The sequence below is a fragment of the Ascaphus truei genome, chromosome 9, assembly GCF_040206685.1.
Source record: "Ascaphus truei isolate aAscTru1 chromosome 9, aAscTru1.hap1, whole genome shotgun sequence".
Classification (NCBI taxonomy): domain Eukaryota; kingdom Metazoa; phylum Chordata; class Amphibia; order Anura; family Ascaphidae; genus Ascaphus; species Ascaphus truei.
In genome coordinates, this window is record NC_134491.1 from 13,085,301 (window position 1) to 13,103,557 (window position 18,257).

General features: G+C 53.4%; 1 protein-coding gene across 1 annotated transcript; it reads left to right on the forward strand.

Moving 5' to 3' along the window:
* The first annotated feature begins 4,205 nt into the window (after positions 1-4,205).
* On the forward strand, positions 4,206-11,772 carry IVD (isovaleryl-CoA dehydrogenase). Its single transcript, XM_075613085.1, has 7 exons — positions 4,206-4,407; positions 4,712-4,801; positions 5,674-5,725; positions 6,299-6,468; positions 6,947-7,040; positions 10,303-10,439; positions 11,650-11,772. The coding sequence occupies exons 1-7, from the start codon at positions 4,258-4,260 to the stop codon at positions 11,752-11,754; spliced, it is 798 nt and encodes a 265-aa protein (XP_075469200.1). The 5' UTR covers positions 4,206-4,257; the 3' UTR covers positions 11,755-11,772.
* The last annotated feature ends 6,485 nt before the right edge of the window (positions 11,773-18,257 follow it).

Here is an 18,257-nt window from a genome sequence, read left to right on the forward strand (position 1 = left end):
GGACGGGGACGACAGTGGACAGGGAGGGGACGGGGACGACAGTGGACAGGGAGGGGACGGGGACGACAGGGAGGGGACGGGGACGACAGTGGACAGGGAGGGGGGAGGGGACAGGGACGACAGTGGACAGGAGGGGGGGTGGGTTGCTTAAAATTTCCGGGTCCCTCCTCTCCACTCCCCCTGTATGTTTCTCCGCTCCCCCCTCTCTCTATGCTCCTGACCCCCCCGTAGCTCCGGTCCCCACCCTACAGTGCCTGACACACACACACACACACTGTCTCACACACACAGTGTCACACACGTCACCTCTCGTTCCGGCCGCCGCCATCTTAGTTACTCCGCGAGGGAGGAAGGGGGTCCTTCTGTGCGCCGCCATCTTAGGTGCCACGTGTCCGCTGCCTGTCACCTCGCCGGGGGGGAGGTGAGTGGAGCATCGGGGGGTGGGGAGGTGAGTGGAGCATCGGGGAGGGAGGGGGGGGAGGTGAGTGGAGCATCGGGGGAGGGAGGTGAGTGGAGCATCGGGGAGGGAGGGGGGGTGGGAAGGTGAGTGGAGCATCGGGGAGGGGGGAAGGTGAGGAGCATCGGGGAGGGAGGGGGTGAGGAGCATCGGGGAGGGAGGGGGGGGGAAGGTGAGTGGAGCATCGGGGAGGGAGGGGGGGAAGGTGAGTGGAGCATCGGGGAGGGAGGGGGAAGGTGAGTGGAGCATCGGGGAGGGGGGGAAGGTGAGTGGAGCATCGGGGGGGGAAGGTGAGTGGCGCATCGGGGAGGGAGGGGGGGGAAAGGTGAGTGGAGCATCGGGGAGGGAGGGGGGGAAGGTGAGTGGAGCACCGGGAAGGGGGGGGGAAGGTGAGTGGAGCATCGGGGAGGGAGGGGGGGGGGTGAGTGCAGCATCGGGGGGGAGGTGAGTGGAGCATCGGGGAGGGGGGGAAAGGTGAGTGGAGCATCGGGGAGGGAGGGGGGGGAAGGTGAGTGGAGCACCAGGAAGGGGGGGGGAAGGTGAGTGGAGCATCGGGGAGGGAGGGGGGGGGGTGAGTGCAGCATCGGGGGGGAGGTGAGTGGAGCATCGGGGAGGGGGGGAAAGGTGAGTGGAGCATCGAGGAGGGAGGGGGGAAGGTGAGTGGAGCACCAGGAAGGGGGGGGGAAGGTGAATGGAGCATCGGGGATGGAGGGGGGGTGAGTGCAGCATCGGGGGGGAGGTGAGTGGAGCATCGGGGAGGGGGGGAAAGGTGAGTGGAGCATCGGGGAGGGAGGGGGGGGTGAGTGCAGCATTGGGGGGGGGGTGAGTGGAGCATCGGGGAGGGAGGGGGGGGGGAAGGTGAGTGGAGCATCGGGGAGGGAGGGGGGGAAGGTGAGTGGAGCATCGGGGAGGGAGGGGGGGAAGGTGAGTGGAGCATCGGGGGGAGGTGAGTGCAGCATCGGGGGGAGGTGAGTGGAGCATCGGGGAGGGGGGGGGTGGTGAGTGGAGCATCGGGGAGGGGGGGGTGGTGAGTGGAGCATCGGGGAGGGGGGAAGGTGAGTGGAGCATCGGGGAGGGGGGAAGGTGAGTGGAGCATCGGGGAGGGAGGGGGGAAGGTGAGTGGAGCATCGGGGAGGGAGGGAGGGGAAGGTGAGTGGAGCATCGGGGAGGGGGGGGGAAAGTGAGTGGAGCATCGGGGAGGGAGGGTGGGAAGGTGAGTGGAGCATCGGGGAGGGGGGGGGGGAGGTGAGTGGAGCATCGGGGAGGGAGGGGGGGAGGTGAGTGGAGCATCGGGGAGGGAGGGGGGGAGGTGAGTGGAGCATCGGGGAGGGAGGGGGAAGGTGAGTGGAGCATCGGGGAGGGGGGGGAAGGTGAGTGGAGCATCGGGGAGGGAGGGGGGGAAGGTGAGTGGAGCATCGGGGGGAGGTGAGTGCAGCATCGGGGGGAGGTGAGTGGAGCATCGGGGAGGGAGGGGGAAGGTGAGTGGAGCATCGGGGAGGGGGGGGAAGGTGAGTGGAGCATCGGGGAGGGAGGGGGAAGGTGAGTGGAGCATCGGGGAGGGAGGGGGAAGGTGAGTGGAGCATCGGGGAGGGGGGGGAAGGTGAGTGGAGCATCGGGGAGGGAGGGGGGGAAGGTGAGTGGAGCATCGGGGGGGAGTTGAGTGCAGCATCGGGGGGAGGTGAGTGGAGCATCGGGGAGGGGGGGGTGGTGAGTGGAGCATCGGGGAGGGGGTAAGGTGAGTGGAGCATCGGGGAGGGAGGGGGGAAGGTGAGTGGAGCATCGGGGAGGGAGGGGGGGGAAGGTGAGTGGAGCATCGGGGAGGGGGGGGAAGGTGAGTGGAGCATCGGGGAGGGAGGGGGGGAAGGTGAGTGGAGCATCGGGGAGGGGGGGGGAGGTGAGTGGAGCATCGGGGAGGGAGGGGGGGAAGTGAGTGGAGCATCGGGGAGGGGGGGAGGTGAGTGGAGCATCGGGGAGGGGGGGCAAGGTGAGTGAAGCATTGGGGATGGTGTGTGTGTGTGTGTGTCTCACTCCGCCTCAGGCCAATGAGAGGTGTGCGGGGGCGGGCGGGCCAAGGGAGCAATCTCATTGGCCTGGCCCAAGGTCCAATGAGATTGCCGCTAGGGACACAGGGAGACACATACAGACACAGAAACATAGGACACTTTCAGAAATATATAGTAAAAAAGATGCCGTTTTTTTTTTGTTTTTTTTGTGGCTGTTCCGGTTTTGGCCATCAGAGAAGGGGGGGCAGCAGAGAGCGAGAATGCAGGAGGAGAGTGGAGGCCGGGTCTGAGCTGCAGGGGGTGGGGGCGGGGTTAGTGTTAGCGGAGCCCCAGCACTGAGGCTGCGGTCCCAGTAACTGCCTCGGCATGTGCTGTGCGTATAAGTACCGCCCCTCAATGGGGCTGGGCCCAGTACTCGCCTTCCCGCTGAAGGTGCAGCTGCGCCTTACTGCAAGGGTTTTTTTTTTAAACTGAATGAAATTGAGTTTAGATCTTGCGACGGAGGTGTGGACACGCCCCCGCCGGCAGCTCACCCAATGAGGGCGAACCAGCTGCGTGACGTGATGGCCACGCCCATGCAAATCCCTGACCGCGCCGCCTCCCTTCAAGCTCCCTCTCCTGAAAGATCGCGGTTTGGCTGAGTCCCCAGTCTTCACTGTGGCACGCGCGCCCGGCGGGGGGGGGGGGGGGGGGGGCGAGTGCACAGCGCTGCACCGCGATAGGCGGTCTGAGGGAAGGTTTACGACAGGAGGGGGCGTGGCTGTGGGTTTGCGGGGGCGTGGCCATGACATCCCGCGGCTGGTTCGTCCTTATTGGCTGAACCGCCGGCGGAGGCGTCGCGGATTCTAATTTCAAATTCCCCCGCCTCCCTGAAAACCTGTCGCGCACCGCTGGGGAAAGGTGCGCGACAAGGTAGGGACTGGGACCGGCCGGACTGGGGGGGCGGGGCTTGATAGCACAGCGCACGCCGAGCTGTGCGCTGTAGAAGTGACTGGGGCCGCCCCCTTAGCGCTGTGCACGCGCCGCCCCCCCTGCCGGGCGCGCGTGTCACAGTGATGACTGGGACCACCGCCTGAACCTCTGGTGTCTGCTACCAGCCCTCATAGGGAGACACGCAAGGCATTGGGAGGGGAGACAGCATAGGGAAAGAGAGACAGCCAGCAGGGGGAGGGGGGGGGAGAAGAGACAGACAACACACAGAATGGGGGGTGGAGAGACACAGCCAGCAGGGGGAGGGGGAGAAGAGACAGACAACACAGGGGGGGGGGGGGAGAAGAGAGACACAGCCAGCAGGGGGGGGGGGGGGGGGGAGAAGAGACAGAATGGGAAGAGTGGAACGAGAATGGAGAGGGGGGGGGGGAAAGAATAGGCTTTGTGTGTGAGCGGCAGAGAGACAGACCAGATCATTGAAAGCTCCATGGTTTAAGTTGTTAAAACACTTAATTGTTTAAATACCTGATAAATAGCCAATTATTATTGTCATTCAGTTTATCACACTAGTTGAAATTAGCGTTAATTAACCTTTGTAGCAAGAGCAGTCCAACTCACACAGAACTTAATGAATAACACAGGACAGCTTCAAGGTGAGAACCACATGTGACTTAAGTACATGCAGAAAAGGGGTTGGAGGTTGTTACGTCATCTACGCGGGAGCTATGGGACTGTTGCAGGATTTACATTGGCTCGCGCAGTCCCACCCCCTGTTTCCAAGCAGTTCATTGGCCAGATGCCACCAACTGAGCCTGTGAGTGGTGCAAGCTGGGCGCTGATTGGTCAGGCTCTCTCCGGCTGTCTGTGATGATCATGGCCGCGGTGCTCCGCAGAGTGATCGGTGGCTGCCGCCGCCGCGGCAGGTGGCCGGTGCTGGCTCACAGCAGCAGGGGGTGCTGGAGCGGGGGTGTCCCGGTGGATGACACGGTGAACGGACTGACCGATGAGCAGAAGCAGGTGCAGCCCCTCCCCCCCCGCCAGGGACATACACAGAACTTTCACCTCCATATAGTCCTGGCGGTGTGACCTGTATATGTACAATATGTACAGCATTGCTACATTGTAACGATCAATTCTGCAACTTTAAAGTGTATGGATAATGTGCAAGATGGTACAATATATATCTGTACTGTATATTGTATTTAATGATTTATATACTACTATATGGTGTATTACATTGTACATATGTCACGTGTGTATGTGTGTATACATATATACCACACGCACACTATTACAGAGATGTTCCTCTCCCCTCATTTAGCTCCGGCACACTCTGCACAAGTTTTGCCAGGAGCACCTTGCCCCTAAAGCACAGGAGATAGATCAGCAAAATGAGTTCAAGGACTTGAGGGTGAGTATCTGACTTGAGTGTCCCATGGTAAGGTACCACGTGTGTCCAATTCACCCGGGAGGGATACAGCGACCCACATTACTCGGCTCAATATTATTTCAGTTGCCCTTTTAAATCGCCACTCCTACTGTCCTGATCCATGATTTCTGTGCTATTTCCCTTCATGAGATAACAAGCCTAGATAGAGCGTTTCTGAGAGAATAAAATGGGTGCCGGTAATTGCCACAGAAGCCAAAAATTATGTATTAAAAACTCCTTTCTTTTTACGAATTGGTGCAAAAGAAAGCTAGTTCTGTATAGGGACATGGCAGTAACCTTATAATAGGAATGTAGGGCTAAATGTATTATGTAGGCAGTGGCGGATTTACATTTTTGCTGCCCCCATAGATGCCCTTTTTCCGGTCGAGCCGCCTCCTCTTGCAGTGACCCGACGCATTTCCATGACGACACAATGTCAAGTTATCATGGCGATGCGTCGCCACTTAGCATCATTTGACGCTGCAACCCTGCAGGAGACCTTTAACAGAGGCCCCACGCTCTCCTCCGGCAATCAGTTTAAGTGTTGTGGGGAAGAGAGCGGGGCCTCTAACAGCAGAACCGGCACCCGCAACACGTGAAATAACCAGCGCCGAATTATTTTTATTTAAGGGGGGGGGGGGGGGGGGGAATTTGCCGCTGTAGGACTGGGCCTATTGGGAAATTCGCCACAGTATGCAGGGGAAGGAATCAGCCGTGGGGAAGCGCTGATTGAAACATTTATAATGCTGCTGAGCCGCATTAATTTTTTGTGCACTAACTGCATCTACCAAAATGTTATACAAAAAACCCCCCCAACTCTTGAAATGAGCCTGTTACTGTGTATTCGGCTGTAGGGCTTTTGGAAGAAGCTGGGAGATCTCGGCGTTCTCGGAATAACCGCTCCTGGTGAGTACAGTTTCCTACGACGTTCTGTAGCCGGGTTTCCCAGGCGCTTCTGGGGGGGGGGGGGGGGTCTCGGTGTGATTTGAGGGAGTCACATACTGTGAGATACAGGAGATGACGATCGCAAAGGAAGACCGAGAGAGAGCCAGATCGTGACATAGAGGACGATGGGAGTTTGATGTCTCCCTGCATCCGTAACCCAATTAATATATCTTTTTTGATACTTTTTTTAAATATATTAAAGTGGCGCTTTTTGAGATCTCCAAAATCCTTGGTAATCTTGTTCTGTGCACCAAATACAGAAGTCAAAGGGAAAAAGATCTATTTTGGAGGCCCCACTGCAACATCTTGGGAACCACTGCTCTCTAGCTATGTAACATTGTAAAGATCCTTCGTAGCTGACACATTGGAAGACACCGTGACCGGTTTAGCCCGTTCTAGTGTGTTCAGGGAGCAATCCTGACTTTCTAGAAGGTGGCGTGTACATTTGATATTTTGTTGACTTTCAGTACATTGTGCAGGCCCGTATTATTTTTCAGGGGGAGGGTGGTTTATTGGCTGCGACTTCCCTTTCAGCGCAATATGGAGGAGCGGAGTTGGGTTATCTGGACCACGTCCTAGTGATGGAGGAAATCTCGCGCGCGTCAGGAGCCATCGGCCTGAGCTACGGCGCTCACTCCAACCTCTGCGTCAACCAGTTCGTCAGGAACGGCAACGAGGCGCAGAAAGAGAAGTATCTACCCAAGGTACTGTCTGTTTATATTGGGGTATCTTGCTGTGGAAACCACATCTGGGGTAAATAACAGAAATTAATAGCTTGTATCAAGAGCATTGAGTGAACGTTTCAGCCGTCATATGCCCTCCACTTCCCAAACTTTTTCTCCCTGCTTTATAGATCAAGTTCACAATGTTGAGTGGTGAGAATTCTTTACATGTCTGCGCGCAACCCCCCCACACCCCTTCTGCTCTCATTACAGCCCCCACACAACTCCTTGCATTGGGTATTGTGACACTCAACTGTGCGGTCACGGGATGAGGGAAGACTCGGGGAAGGCAGGAAAAGTGAATTGCTAACAAAAACATAAGGGGAATGTTGTGAAATTCGTTCATGATCTTTAACTCCTAAAGAACTGGGGAGTAGATTTCTTCCCCCCCCCCCCCCCCCCCCCCGAGAGTCAGAGTGGGCTCTGAAGCTTGTGCTGTTTTTTGGTTCTTTTTGAACAGCTGATCAGTGGGGATCACATCGGAGCTCTGGCCATGAGCGAGCCAAACGCTGGATCTGATGTAGTGTCCATGAAGCTGAAGGCAGAGAAGAAAGGTAACGCGGGCCCCATACACACACTTATCTTGCATCGTCTCTGAGGGTCTTCACCTGATTATCCGTACAGAATGTTCAGAGCTAAAATCCGCTTAAAGATTCAGTCCCACATACCTGCTGGGAGGATTCAAAAATGATCAATGTCATTTGCTTGTCATTTAAACAGAATCAACCCCCTTTAAAGTAAAAAGGTTAACTTATTTGATCTCGGATCTGTGATCTCGGATCTGTGTAATTTAAATTGTGCTACACACAAGAAAAACCCGCACAGCTTATGCTAACCACAGTGAGGTGCTGACTGGATGGAGACTGATTATATCATATGAGAGAAAAAAGAACCCAGTCTTCCAGCACTCTGTCACAACAAATGTAGAATTGTAAATTTAAAATACTTTATTAATAACCAAGAATGAAAAATAGGGTGTTAAAACGTAATTAAATGGTGTATTACAACAGCACTTGACTGTATCCTTAATAACCCACCCGAGATTAGGTGGGTAGATGTAGCAATAAGATCCCTTATAGATATTCGGGATCAAGGCGCTATATGTTATAGCTTCCTAAAAGGTATAGGAAATGGGTCTATGGGAGCTCACCAAGAGGGTAATCTCAATATTAGTGTATCAGTGCATGTAGTGCGCACTCAGATGATATACTAATAATGTAATGTTCTATGGCATAGTATGCGAAAGGTCAGACCATATCTGCCCCTGCTTGAGATAGCGCTGCTGACTTCATAGTCTCTCTAGCGTTAATGGTGCTAGGTCTATGGTGGAATCATATTATGCCCACAAGTGAAATAAAACGCAGGCTAATAAGCAAACATTAGGTAAGGTATATGTTAGTTGGCATTGATCAGGTGTGTGATATAGTTACCAGAAACACCTATACTGCAGAGAAATGATTGATGTAAAAACACCATATGTGCCACTGATAATGTCGTGGTGTTTATGGGTGTGCTGTAAACCCACAAGGCTCGCCTATGTTATCAGTAAGGTATAGGTGCTATTTGATCAATCTTAAGCTTTTAGTGCAATGTGATTTCCAGTCGTAATTTAGCCATTCTGTTTGAATCCACAAAAAGAAACCTTGCACACACTAATAGTCACTGTTCCCAAGGCCAGGTGATGTGGTGCATGTGAAGAGGCGGCTAATATTAAAGCAACCTCCACTGTGTTTGTGGTGGCTACAGCTGGTGTCAACACAGGTTGATGACGCTAATAAATGCACATAGCAGCTGTTAACTGCTAAAAAGCTACTCAGCCAATATCAGGTGAATACACTGACAAAATGCCAACAGTGCAGCTGATGAGTAGAACTTGTATATATGGGGTTACTGATGGGGTGGAATCACTGTAAGATCACCCCACCCCCCTTTCCCTTTGTCACAGCTGTATACCTAGTACCAGTTTATAGGGGGTTCCATCCCATCAGTAACCCCATATATACCCGTTCTACTCATCAGCTGCACTGTTGGCATTTTGTCAGTGTATTCACCTGATATTGGCTGAGTAGCTTTTTAGCAGTTAACAGCTGCTATGTGTATTTATTAGCGTCATCAACCTGTGTTGACACCAGCTGTAGCCACCACAAACACAGTGGAGGTTGCTTTAATATTAGCCACAAAAAACAAAACTGTGCGCTACTACCTAACTACCTATAAAGTTTAAATGTATAAATATATACAGTGCAGTGACTGTACCATCAATTTAGTGATAAAAAATTTATAAAAAATTAAACCACAACTCCCACAGTGAGATAATTATACATTAAATAATAAGTGCCACATAACCGTGTTGGGGATAATGGCGTCTGCAGCTGTAAACGCAGGGGTGGCTCAGCACCCCACACACACTAAGAGAATGGAAACAAAAGAAAACAGCGCACAACGCCAAATAGTGAAGCAAATTCAACAATATATTATAGAATTAAAAAGGGGGTAATATATCTGCGTACATGAAAAAAGTTGGTAAAAGGCATGTAGTGTGTATCACACTGTTTACCACTCGATACACACTACATGCCTTTTACCAACTTTTTTCATGTACGCAGATATATTACCCCCTTTTTAATTCTATAATATATTGTTGAATTTGCTTCACTATTTGGCGTTGTGCGCTGTTTTCTTTAATATTAGCCGCCTCTTCACATGCACCACATCACCTAGCCTTGGGAACAGTGACTATTAGTGTGTGCAAGGTTTCTTTTTGTGGATTCAAACAGAATGGCTAAATTACGACTGGAAATCACATTGCACTAAAAGCTTAAGATTGATCAAATAGCACCTATACCTTACTGATAACATAGGCGAGCCTTGTGGGTTTACAGCACACCCATAAACACCACGACATTATCAGTGGCACATATGGTGTTTTTACATCAATCATTTCTCTGCAGTATAGGTGTTTCTGGTAACTATATCACACACCTGATCAATGCCAACTAACATATACCTTACCTAATGTTTGCTTATTAGCCTGCGTTTTATTTCTCTATGTGGGCATAATATGATTCCACCATAGACCTAGCACCATTAACGCTAGAGAGACTATGAAGTAAGCAGCGCTATCTCAAGCAGGGGCAGATATGGTCTGACCTTTCGCATACTATGCCATAGAACATTACATTATTAGTATATCATCTGAGTGCGCACTACATGCACTGATACACTAATACTGAGATTACCCTCTTGGTGAGCTCCCATAGACCCATTTCCTATACCTCTTAGGAAGCTAGAACATATAGCGCCTTGATCCCGAATATCTATAAGGGATCTTATTGCTACATCTACCCACCTAATCTCGGGTGGGTTATTAAGGATACAGTCAAGTGCTGTTGTAATACACCATTTAATTACGTTTTAACACCCTATTTTTTATTCTTGGTTATTAATAAAGTATTTTAAATTTACAATCCTACATTTGTTGTGATTGAGTGCTGGAAGACTGGGTTCTTCTTTCTCCCATATGATATAATTTAAATTGTGCCCGGTAATTCTTACTCTACTGCAGTATCTCAAGTTAAATAAAATGGGGAAAGTATTGATCAATTTGCCTGAACAGTTTGGAAACTGAGATTAAGCAAAGGTTGTAAAAAACCAAACAACCCCCCAAGCATTGAGTTACTGTGGGGCTATGCATTAAAACAGATAAGTATGTATACTTGGGATTTGTCTCAGAAGGAGACCGTTATATGTCTTGCTGTTGTACCTTTTGGTCATAGAAAGGACTGACCCCCAACTCATCCTTTTTGTATTCATTAGGGGATTACTATGTCCTGAATGGCAGCAAGTTCTGGATCACCAATGGGCCAGATGCCGACGTGCTGATTGTTTATGCCAAGACCGACACCAAAGCTAAGCCGGCCTCGCGCGGTATCACTGCTTTTGTTGTGGAAAAGGTGTGCCTCCAGCGCCGCCCCCTGCTCCGTGTGCCTCCAGCGCCGCCCCCTGCTCCGTGTGCCGCCCCCTGCTCCGTGTGCCGCTCCGTGTGCCGCCCCCTGCTCCGTGTGCCGCTCCGTGTGCCGCCCCCTGCTCCGTGTGCCGCCCCCTGCTCCGTGTGCCGCCCCCTGCTCCGTGTGCCGCCCCCTGCTCCGTGTGCCGCCCCCTGCTCCGTGTGCCGCCCCCTGCTCCGTGTGCCGCCCCCTGCTCCGTGTGCCGCCCCCTGCTCCGTGTGCCGCCCCCTGCTCCGTGTGCCGCCCCCTGCTCCGTGTGCCGCCCCCTGCTCCGTGTGCCGCCCCCTGCTCCGTGTGCCGCCCCCTGCTCCGTGTGCCGCCCCCTGCTCCGTGTGCCGCCCCCTGCTCCGTGTGCCGCCCCCTGCTCCGTGTGCCGCCCCCTGCTCCGTGTGCCGCCCCCTGCTCCGTGTGCCGCCCCCTGCTCCGTGTGCCGCCCCCTGCTCCGTGTGCCGCCCCCTGCTCCGTGTGCCGCCCCCTGCTCCGTGTGCCGCCCCCTGCTCCGTGTGCCGCCCCCTGCTCCGTGTGCCGCCCCCTGCTCCGTGTGCCGCCCCCTGCTCCGTGTGCCGCCCCCTGCTCCGTGTGCCGCCCCCTGCTCCGTGTGCCGCCCCCTGCTCCGTGTGCCGCCCCCTGCTCCGTGTGCCAGCCCCCTGCTCCGTGTGCCGCCCCCTGCTCCGTGTGCCGCCCCCTGCTCCGTGTGCCGCCCCCTGCTCCGTGTGCCGCCCCCTGCTCCGTGTGCCGCCCCCTGCTCCGTGTGCCGCCCCCTGCTCCGTGTGCCGCCCCCTGCTCCGTGTGCCGCCCCCTGCACCGCCCCCTGCTCCGCCCCCTGCACCGCCCCCTGCTCCGCCCCCTGCACCGCCCCCTGCTCCGCCCCCTGCACCGCCCCCTGCTCCGCCCCCTGCTCCGCCCCCTGCTCCGCCCCCTGCACCGCCCCCTGCTCCGCCCCCTGCACCGCCCCCAGCACCGCCCCCAGCACCGCCCCCCTGCTCCGTGTGCCGCCCCCAGCACCGCCCCCTGCTCCGTGTGCCGCCCCCAGCACCGCCCCCTGCTCCGTGTGCCGCCCCCAGCACCGCCCCCTGCTCCTGGTCTGTCCCTTGTAAGGCTTTGTGAAGCGGTTCTGTCGCTCACCACATGGGTCTCTTCCCTTTGGCTATTGCAGGACACAGCTGGTTTCAGCACTGCTCAGAAGCTGGACAAGCTGGGCATGAGAGGATCCAGCACCTGTGAGCTTGTGTTTGAGGACTGCAAGATCCCTGGTGAGTGACCCGAGCAGATAAATCTTCTGATCCTTTACTCCCTGCGTGAGGATCGGGCGCTATAATATATATATATTTCCTCAGTGTCCCTTATGGCAGCAATGACCGCTGGGATATAACTCCTCCTAGCTGGGGTAGGACCCAGGGTTCAGACTTGGGTATAAAGGAGGTGTGATCTGGTCCCTGGTCAGTTCTTGTCCTACCTAAGCCGGGAGAAGGCTGTATATCTCCTTCCCACCGAGGATTATTTCATTTTTCTTTGGAAATGGCATTGTGAATTCAGTCTTGTCTCCTATCTCCCGAACTGTCTGCTCTTAAAGCTGCAGTCCAAGCTGCATTTTTTTCCCTCTCCTTCTCCCCCCCCTCCCCCCCCATTTAATATGTGCATCAGTACAATTCACACAATAAGTATATCGATCCGTTCTCCTGTGATTGATCGGTGAAGATTTGGCTCGGGGGTTCACTAAATGGCCAGAAGAGAACCAAAGATGCAAAGTTCTGTGGGGAAGATCATGTGACCAGGCAGTCACTAGGTACAATGGGTGCACTGCTAGAGAGAGGGCAGGGCTCAAAAAGGGGTGTGCCAGTCTGTTTCAGAAGAGGATGTGACTTTGTAAATGGTTGCTATAGAAACAACAATTTTTGTTACATTTTAATATATTTAACATTTTCATTTCGAGTTGTTTTAAAAACAATTATGCCACAAGTATTTTCTCATAGTACAGAATGATTTATTTAAATAAAAACGACACACGGGGTATTGCTTGGTCTGCAGTTTTAAGCTGTCCCCAGGGAAGGGCCCCCTCACCGCCAGGGTCTCGTTCTGCGCACGCTTTGGGGAGGGGGTAAGCGAATCGGAAGCCGGGCACAGGGCTGCTCCTTGTGGTGGTCATGGACGCAGGATTCCCCTATCGCAGCCTCCACCACGTGGACTCTCCCTCTCAGAGGGGCCGCTGACGTCACTTCCGGCCGAGCGGACGGCCGCTGAAGTCACGGGACGCCGGCTGAGCGCGGGGGGCAGGAAAGCCAGGTATTTTAAAAATCCCCTTTGCCGCTGCACTTTGTTGCAGTATATGCTTTTTGCATAGAAAGTATTACTGCTTAGTACTATTCTGCTGAGAAGTATCTGCCTCTGGAACTCAACAGCTTTCCAAGCAGCTACTCCCTGCAGCTCTATCAGCCTGCCTGCACCCCACTGCGCTGCAAACCACCACTGCCTTCTTAAGGGTGGTCCCTAAATCCAAAAGTGCTGCCGTCCCCCCACATCTCCCACACCTCCGAGGTCTCCGCTCAACACCCAGCGGATTGACGCGTCACAGACCAGGGAATCCGGAAGCGCGAGCCACAAGTGGAGAGAGCGCATCCTCTGCGCTCTGGAAGCCGGTGTCGGAGGTCTCCTCTCACCACACGTGACGTGCGCGTCCTGCACCGGGGAACCCAGACGTGCGACTCGCTGCCTGAGAGACTGGAGCCGGATGCGTGTCTGATCAGGACGCCGTTCACTTCAGACCCAGAGTGGGCATAGTGCTGTAAACATTGATACTAAGGCCACCTAGACCTACACCAGATTGAATCGGAAAACGCCTGATTTATTTCACTACCATGCGAGTGGACACTCAAAGATTTCTTCAATGGCCACATTTGAATTTTGCACACTTGCACTATGTATATATTGTTTCTATAATTGCTGGGAGTTCTTGCGCTTTGAAGTGATCCCCTATTTATTCACTATCACAGATATCATATATTTTTGGGGTTTGCGCTTTTTCTTGTTGCGCTGCCTTCTTCAGTCGGCCTTTCACAGAAGCTATATTGGCTCTTAAACTGCTCTTAAAACAAGGTCTGTCCGATCTGCTTCAGGGAACCAGAAATGGTCTCTCAGACTGGCAAGCCCAGGAAAGCGGCTGCAAAATCCAAATATTGTGTTACCTGTCCAGTTAGCAGCCTCTCATCTTAAGAGGCTGTGTACAGATTGTTAGGAACATGGCAGAAGACGCTCCTTCCCATTTAAATAACTTTACTGACTGGATGAAGTCCTCTCATGCAATCTTTTTGAGAAATTAGGATCCCAGACTAATCTCAAGTGTTGGTAGACTTGGAAGATGAGTCTCTTGGACTCTCGGCATCAGCCAGCCTTTTCTGAACTAGACGAGTGATCCACCTCTGAAGAAGAGATCTAGGAAGAACTTGGGGCATATAAAGTGGATTCTATTGAGAGATTAAGAATAAACAATGAAGACCCTAAGGAAGAACTCGGGGTCTTGGATCAAGCATTTCTGGGCTCCGGTAAGACCGCTAAGTTCGTCCCGGATCACCGCTCCATTCAAGGCACCATCAGCTCCGAATGGAAATTGTCGGAAAGACACAGCAATACAACAAGATGCTTTACCAAGCTGCATCTGTTCCAGGAAGACTGCAAAACATTGAGTCATCCACCTAGGGTAGATGTGGTGATTGCCCGCATAGCAAGACGGGGCGAAAATCCTTTTAGAAGATGGTTATTATAAAGAACCAATGGAATGATGTGTTGAGGGAATGTTGCAGAACAATAACCCAATCTGGGGACAACATTGAAACCAGTGACTGCCATGGCCAGAATTTCCCAGGATGGTGAGAATCTGGATCTCCAATTTGGAAGGCCGAATCGAAGCAGGAACTTCCAGACAGCGTTTGCGGGATTTTTCAAACCTCAGACGCCATTAATTTTCTGTGTGACGCATGCATGGAATAATCCGCCTTACAGCAAGATCCTCACCGTAAGCATTCTCCTTTGGTTGAAAGCCTTAGGCGGCAGACACCCCTTCCAAACTGACATTCGTATCCCTGCCTTATAATGCTTCTTATCGTTTTGGAGAAGCTTTGGATGACCTCCTTACCAGACTCTCTAACTCCAAGGGTCTATTCCTGAAACAAAAAACTCTAGAACATCCTTTCTCAGACCACCAAGATGTTATTTTCAGGAGGCCAGAGCCTACGGGAAGGGCAGTTTCAGCAGTCCCAGCTACTCTTCAGGGCCGACTCAGATCAAGCGTCAGCCGAGCCATGCTGAAGAAGCGGCACGCCTGAAGATTTACAGACCCCAGTGGGGAAGCGTATGCTGGCTGGTTCTTGACCTTTGGGTCCATACTATGGAGAATTCATGGGTCCTCTAGATCATAGAGCACGGCTATGCCCTAGAATTCTTGATAAGCCCAGGCAGCCTCTTCAGGGAGTTTAGCCAGCCGAGAGACCCACGCAAAATGTTTTGAATTAAGGCAGGCTATTCAGGATCTGTGGCTCAACTCTGCCACTCAACTGGTACCACAAGATCACCGCGGTCAGAGTTTTCTTTTCCGTACTGTTTTTGGTTCCCAATTCATCAGGGGGGTAAAGAGCAGTACTAAACCTAAACCTCAATGGTTTTGAGGATTTGACATTTCAAAATGAAGTCCATGGGGGCAGTCATGTCAGTGGTACAGGAAGGCGATTAGGTGGCATCGATCGATCTGAGAAACACCTTGCTCCATATTCTGATTTACCAATCTCACCGCAAATTCCTCCGCTTCTGCATAGAAGGCAGACACTTCCAGTTCAAGGCCTTACTGTTTTGACGACAGCACCGCGAACGTTCACCAAAATGATGGCGGTAATAGCTGCAAAACTTCGCCAATCGGATATCTGCCATGCCTTAGCTAGACGATTGGCTATTCAAGGCTCCCTCGGAACTCCTGTCCCAACTTCATGTCCAGATGGTTTGCAACGAAAAGGAAGACCATGGATGGATAATAAATGTGCAGAAGACGTTTCTTGGGGTCCTGTTCAATACTCGCCAGGTTCGTTCTTGACCAAGGCCACAGAAACGGCAAGTGGCTTCAGTCGCATTCATTTTAAGTTGGATCACAGCAGCCATCAGCGTAGTTTATATTTTCCGTAAGTAAGGGTCAACCACAGACTATTCGAGCCCGTCCAACGAGCTCTGGCAACTTCTTGGGCAGAGAAAGCACAGACCTCCTCTGCACAAGATACCTGTATTGCAGCATGATGGTCCCCCCCCCCCCCCCAACCGGTCAGGTTTTCAGGGTATCCCTGCTTCAGCACAGGTGACTCAGTCATTGACTGCACCACCTGTGCTGAAGCAGGGATATCCTAAAAACCAGACTTATTGACTGGAGTTGAGCACCCCTTGCCATAGAGCAGGGGCGCGCAAACTTTATCTGCGGCGCCCCCCTACCTGCTTTTCTCAGAGCGCCGCCCCCCCTTACCTCGCGGGCTCGTGTGACATCACGTGACCCGCGGCGTTATTTGATGTCGTGGCAACCGTGGCGTCACATAACCCCACTGCCTTGGGGAAGAGCGCGGGACCTCTGCAACCGCCCACGCCCCCCCCCAAAAAATCTAGCGGCCCCCAGTTTGCTCACTTCTGGACGCTGAAGAAAATGCTAAAACGTATCTACCGATATTTCAGTTTCTTGCACCCCTCTTTGGCCGCCCACTGCCCTGCCTGATTATTCTGTCTATTTTGGTTCATTTGTGCTTTTTAAGAGCTTGGGTAACGGATAACTGACCAGGGATGAGACCGCGGCTCCGTTATACACCTATCCTGCCACAGCTAGGAGGAGGAGTTCTATCCCTACACGCACAGTGACACACACACACACACACTCACACACACACACACACACATACACCATTGTTTATGGTGTGTGTGTGTGTGTAATATTATATATAGATATAAACGCGTCTCATTGCTTATATTTCAAGTTTAAAGCAAAGTAAGCCCACAAACCTGAGGTCCGTCCCAATACAACGCCTTGTTACGGGCCGGTTAGAAGTCATTTGGTTGTAACTTTGCGAGCTGACGAGGGACGCGTAACTTTGCGAGCTGACGAGGGACGCGTAACTTTGCGAGCTGACGTGGGACGCGTAACTTTGCGAGCTGACGCGGGACGCGTAACTTTGCGAGCTGACGCGGGACGCGTAACTTTGCGAGCTGACGAGGGACGCGTAACTTTGCGAGCTGACGAGGGACGCGTAACTTTGCGAGCTGACGAGGGACGCGTAACTTTGGGAGCTGACGAGGGACGCGTAACTTTGCGAGCTGACGAGGGACGCGTAACTTTGCGAGCTGACGAGGGACGCGTAACTTTGCGAGCTGACGAGGGACGCGTAACTTTGCGAGCTGACGAGGGACGTGTAACTTTGCGAGCTGACGCGGGACGTGTAACTTTGCGAGCTGACGCGGGACGTGTAACTTTGCGAGCTGACGAGGGACGTGTAACTTTGCGAGCTGACGAGGGACGCGTAACTTTGCGAGCTGACGAGGGACGTGTAACTTTGCGAGCTGACGCGGGACGTGTAACTTTGCGAGCTGACGAGGGACGTGTAACTTTGCGAGCTGACGAGGGACGTGTAACTTTGCGAGCGGACGAGGGACGTGTAACTTTGCGAGCGGACGCGGGACGTGTAACTTTGCGAGCTGACGCGGGACGTGTAACTTTGCGAGCTGACGAGGGACGCGTAACTTTGCGAGCTGACGAGGGACGTGTAACTTTGCGAGCTGACGCGGGACGTGTAACTTTGCGAGCTGACGAGGGACGTGTAACTTTGCGAGCTGACGAGGGACGTGTAACTTTGCGAGCGGACGAGGGACGTGTAACTTTGCGAGCGGACGAGGGACGTGTAACTTTGCGAGTGGACGAGGGACGTGTAACTTTGCGAGCGGACGCGGGACGTGTAACTTTGCGAGCTGACGCGGGACGTGTAACTTTGCGAGCTGACGCGGGACGTGTAACTTTGCGAGCTGACGAGGGACGTGTAACTTTGCGAGCTGACGCGGGACGTGTAACTTTGCGAGCTGACGAGGGAAGTGTAACTTTGCGAGCTGACGCGGGACGTGTAACTTTGCGAGCAGACGAGGGACGTGTAACTTTGCGAGCTGACGCGGGACGTGTAACTTTGCGAGCTGACGAGGGACGTGTAACTTTGCGAGCTGACGAGGGACGTGTAACTTTGCGAGCTGACGAGGGAAGTGTAACTTTGCGAGCTGACGCGGAACGTGTAACTTTGCGAGCTGACGCGTAACTTTGCGAGCTGACGAGGGACGTGTAACTTTGGGAGCTGACGAGGGACGTGTAACTTTGCGAGCAGACGAGGGACGTGTAACTTTGCGAGCTGACGCGGGACGTGTAACTTTGCGAGCTGACGAGGGACGTGTAACTTTGCGAGCTGACGAGGGACGTGTAACTTTGCGAGCTGACGCGGGACGTGTAACTTTGCGAGCTGACGAGGGACTTGTAACTTTGCGAGCTGACGAGGGACGTGTAACTTTGCGAGCTGACGCGGGACGTGTAACTTTGCGAGCTGACGCGGGACGTGTAACTTTGCGAGCTGACGCGGGACGTGTAACTTTGCGAGCTGACGCGGGACGTGTAACTTTGCGAGCTGACGCGGGACGTGTAACTTTGCGAGCTGACGCGGGACGTGTAACTTTGCGAGCTGACGCGGGACGTGTAACTTTGCGAGCTGACGAGGA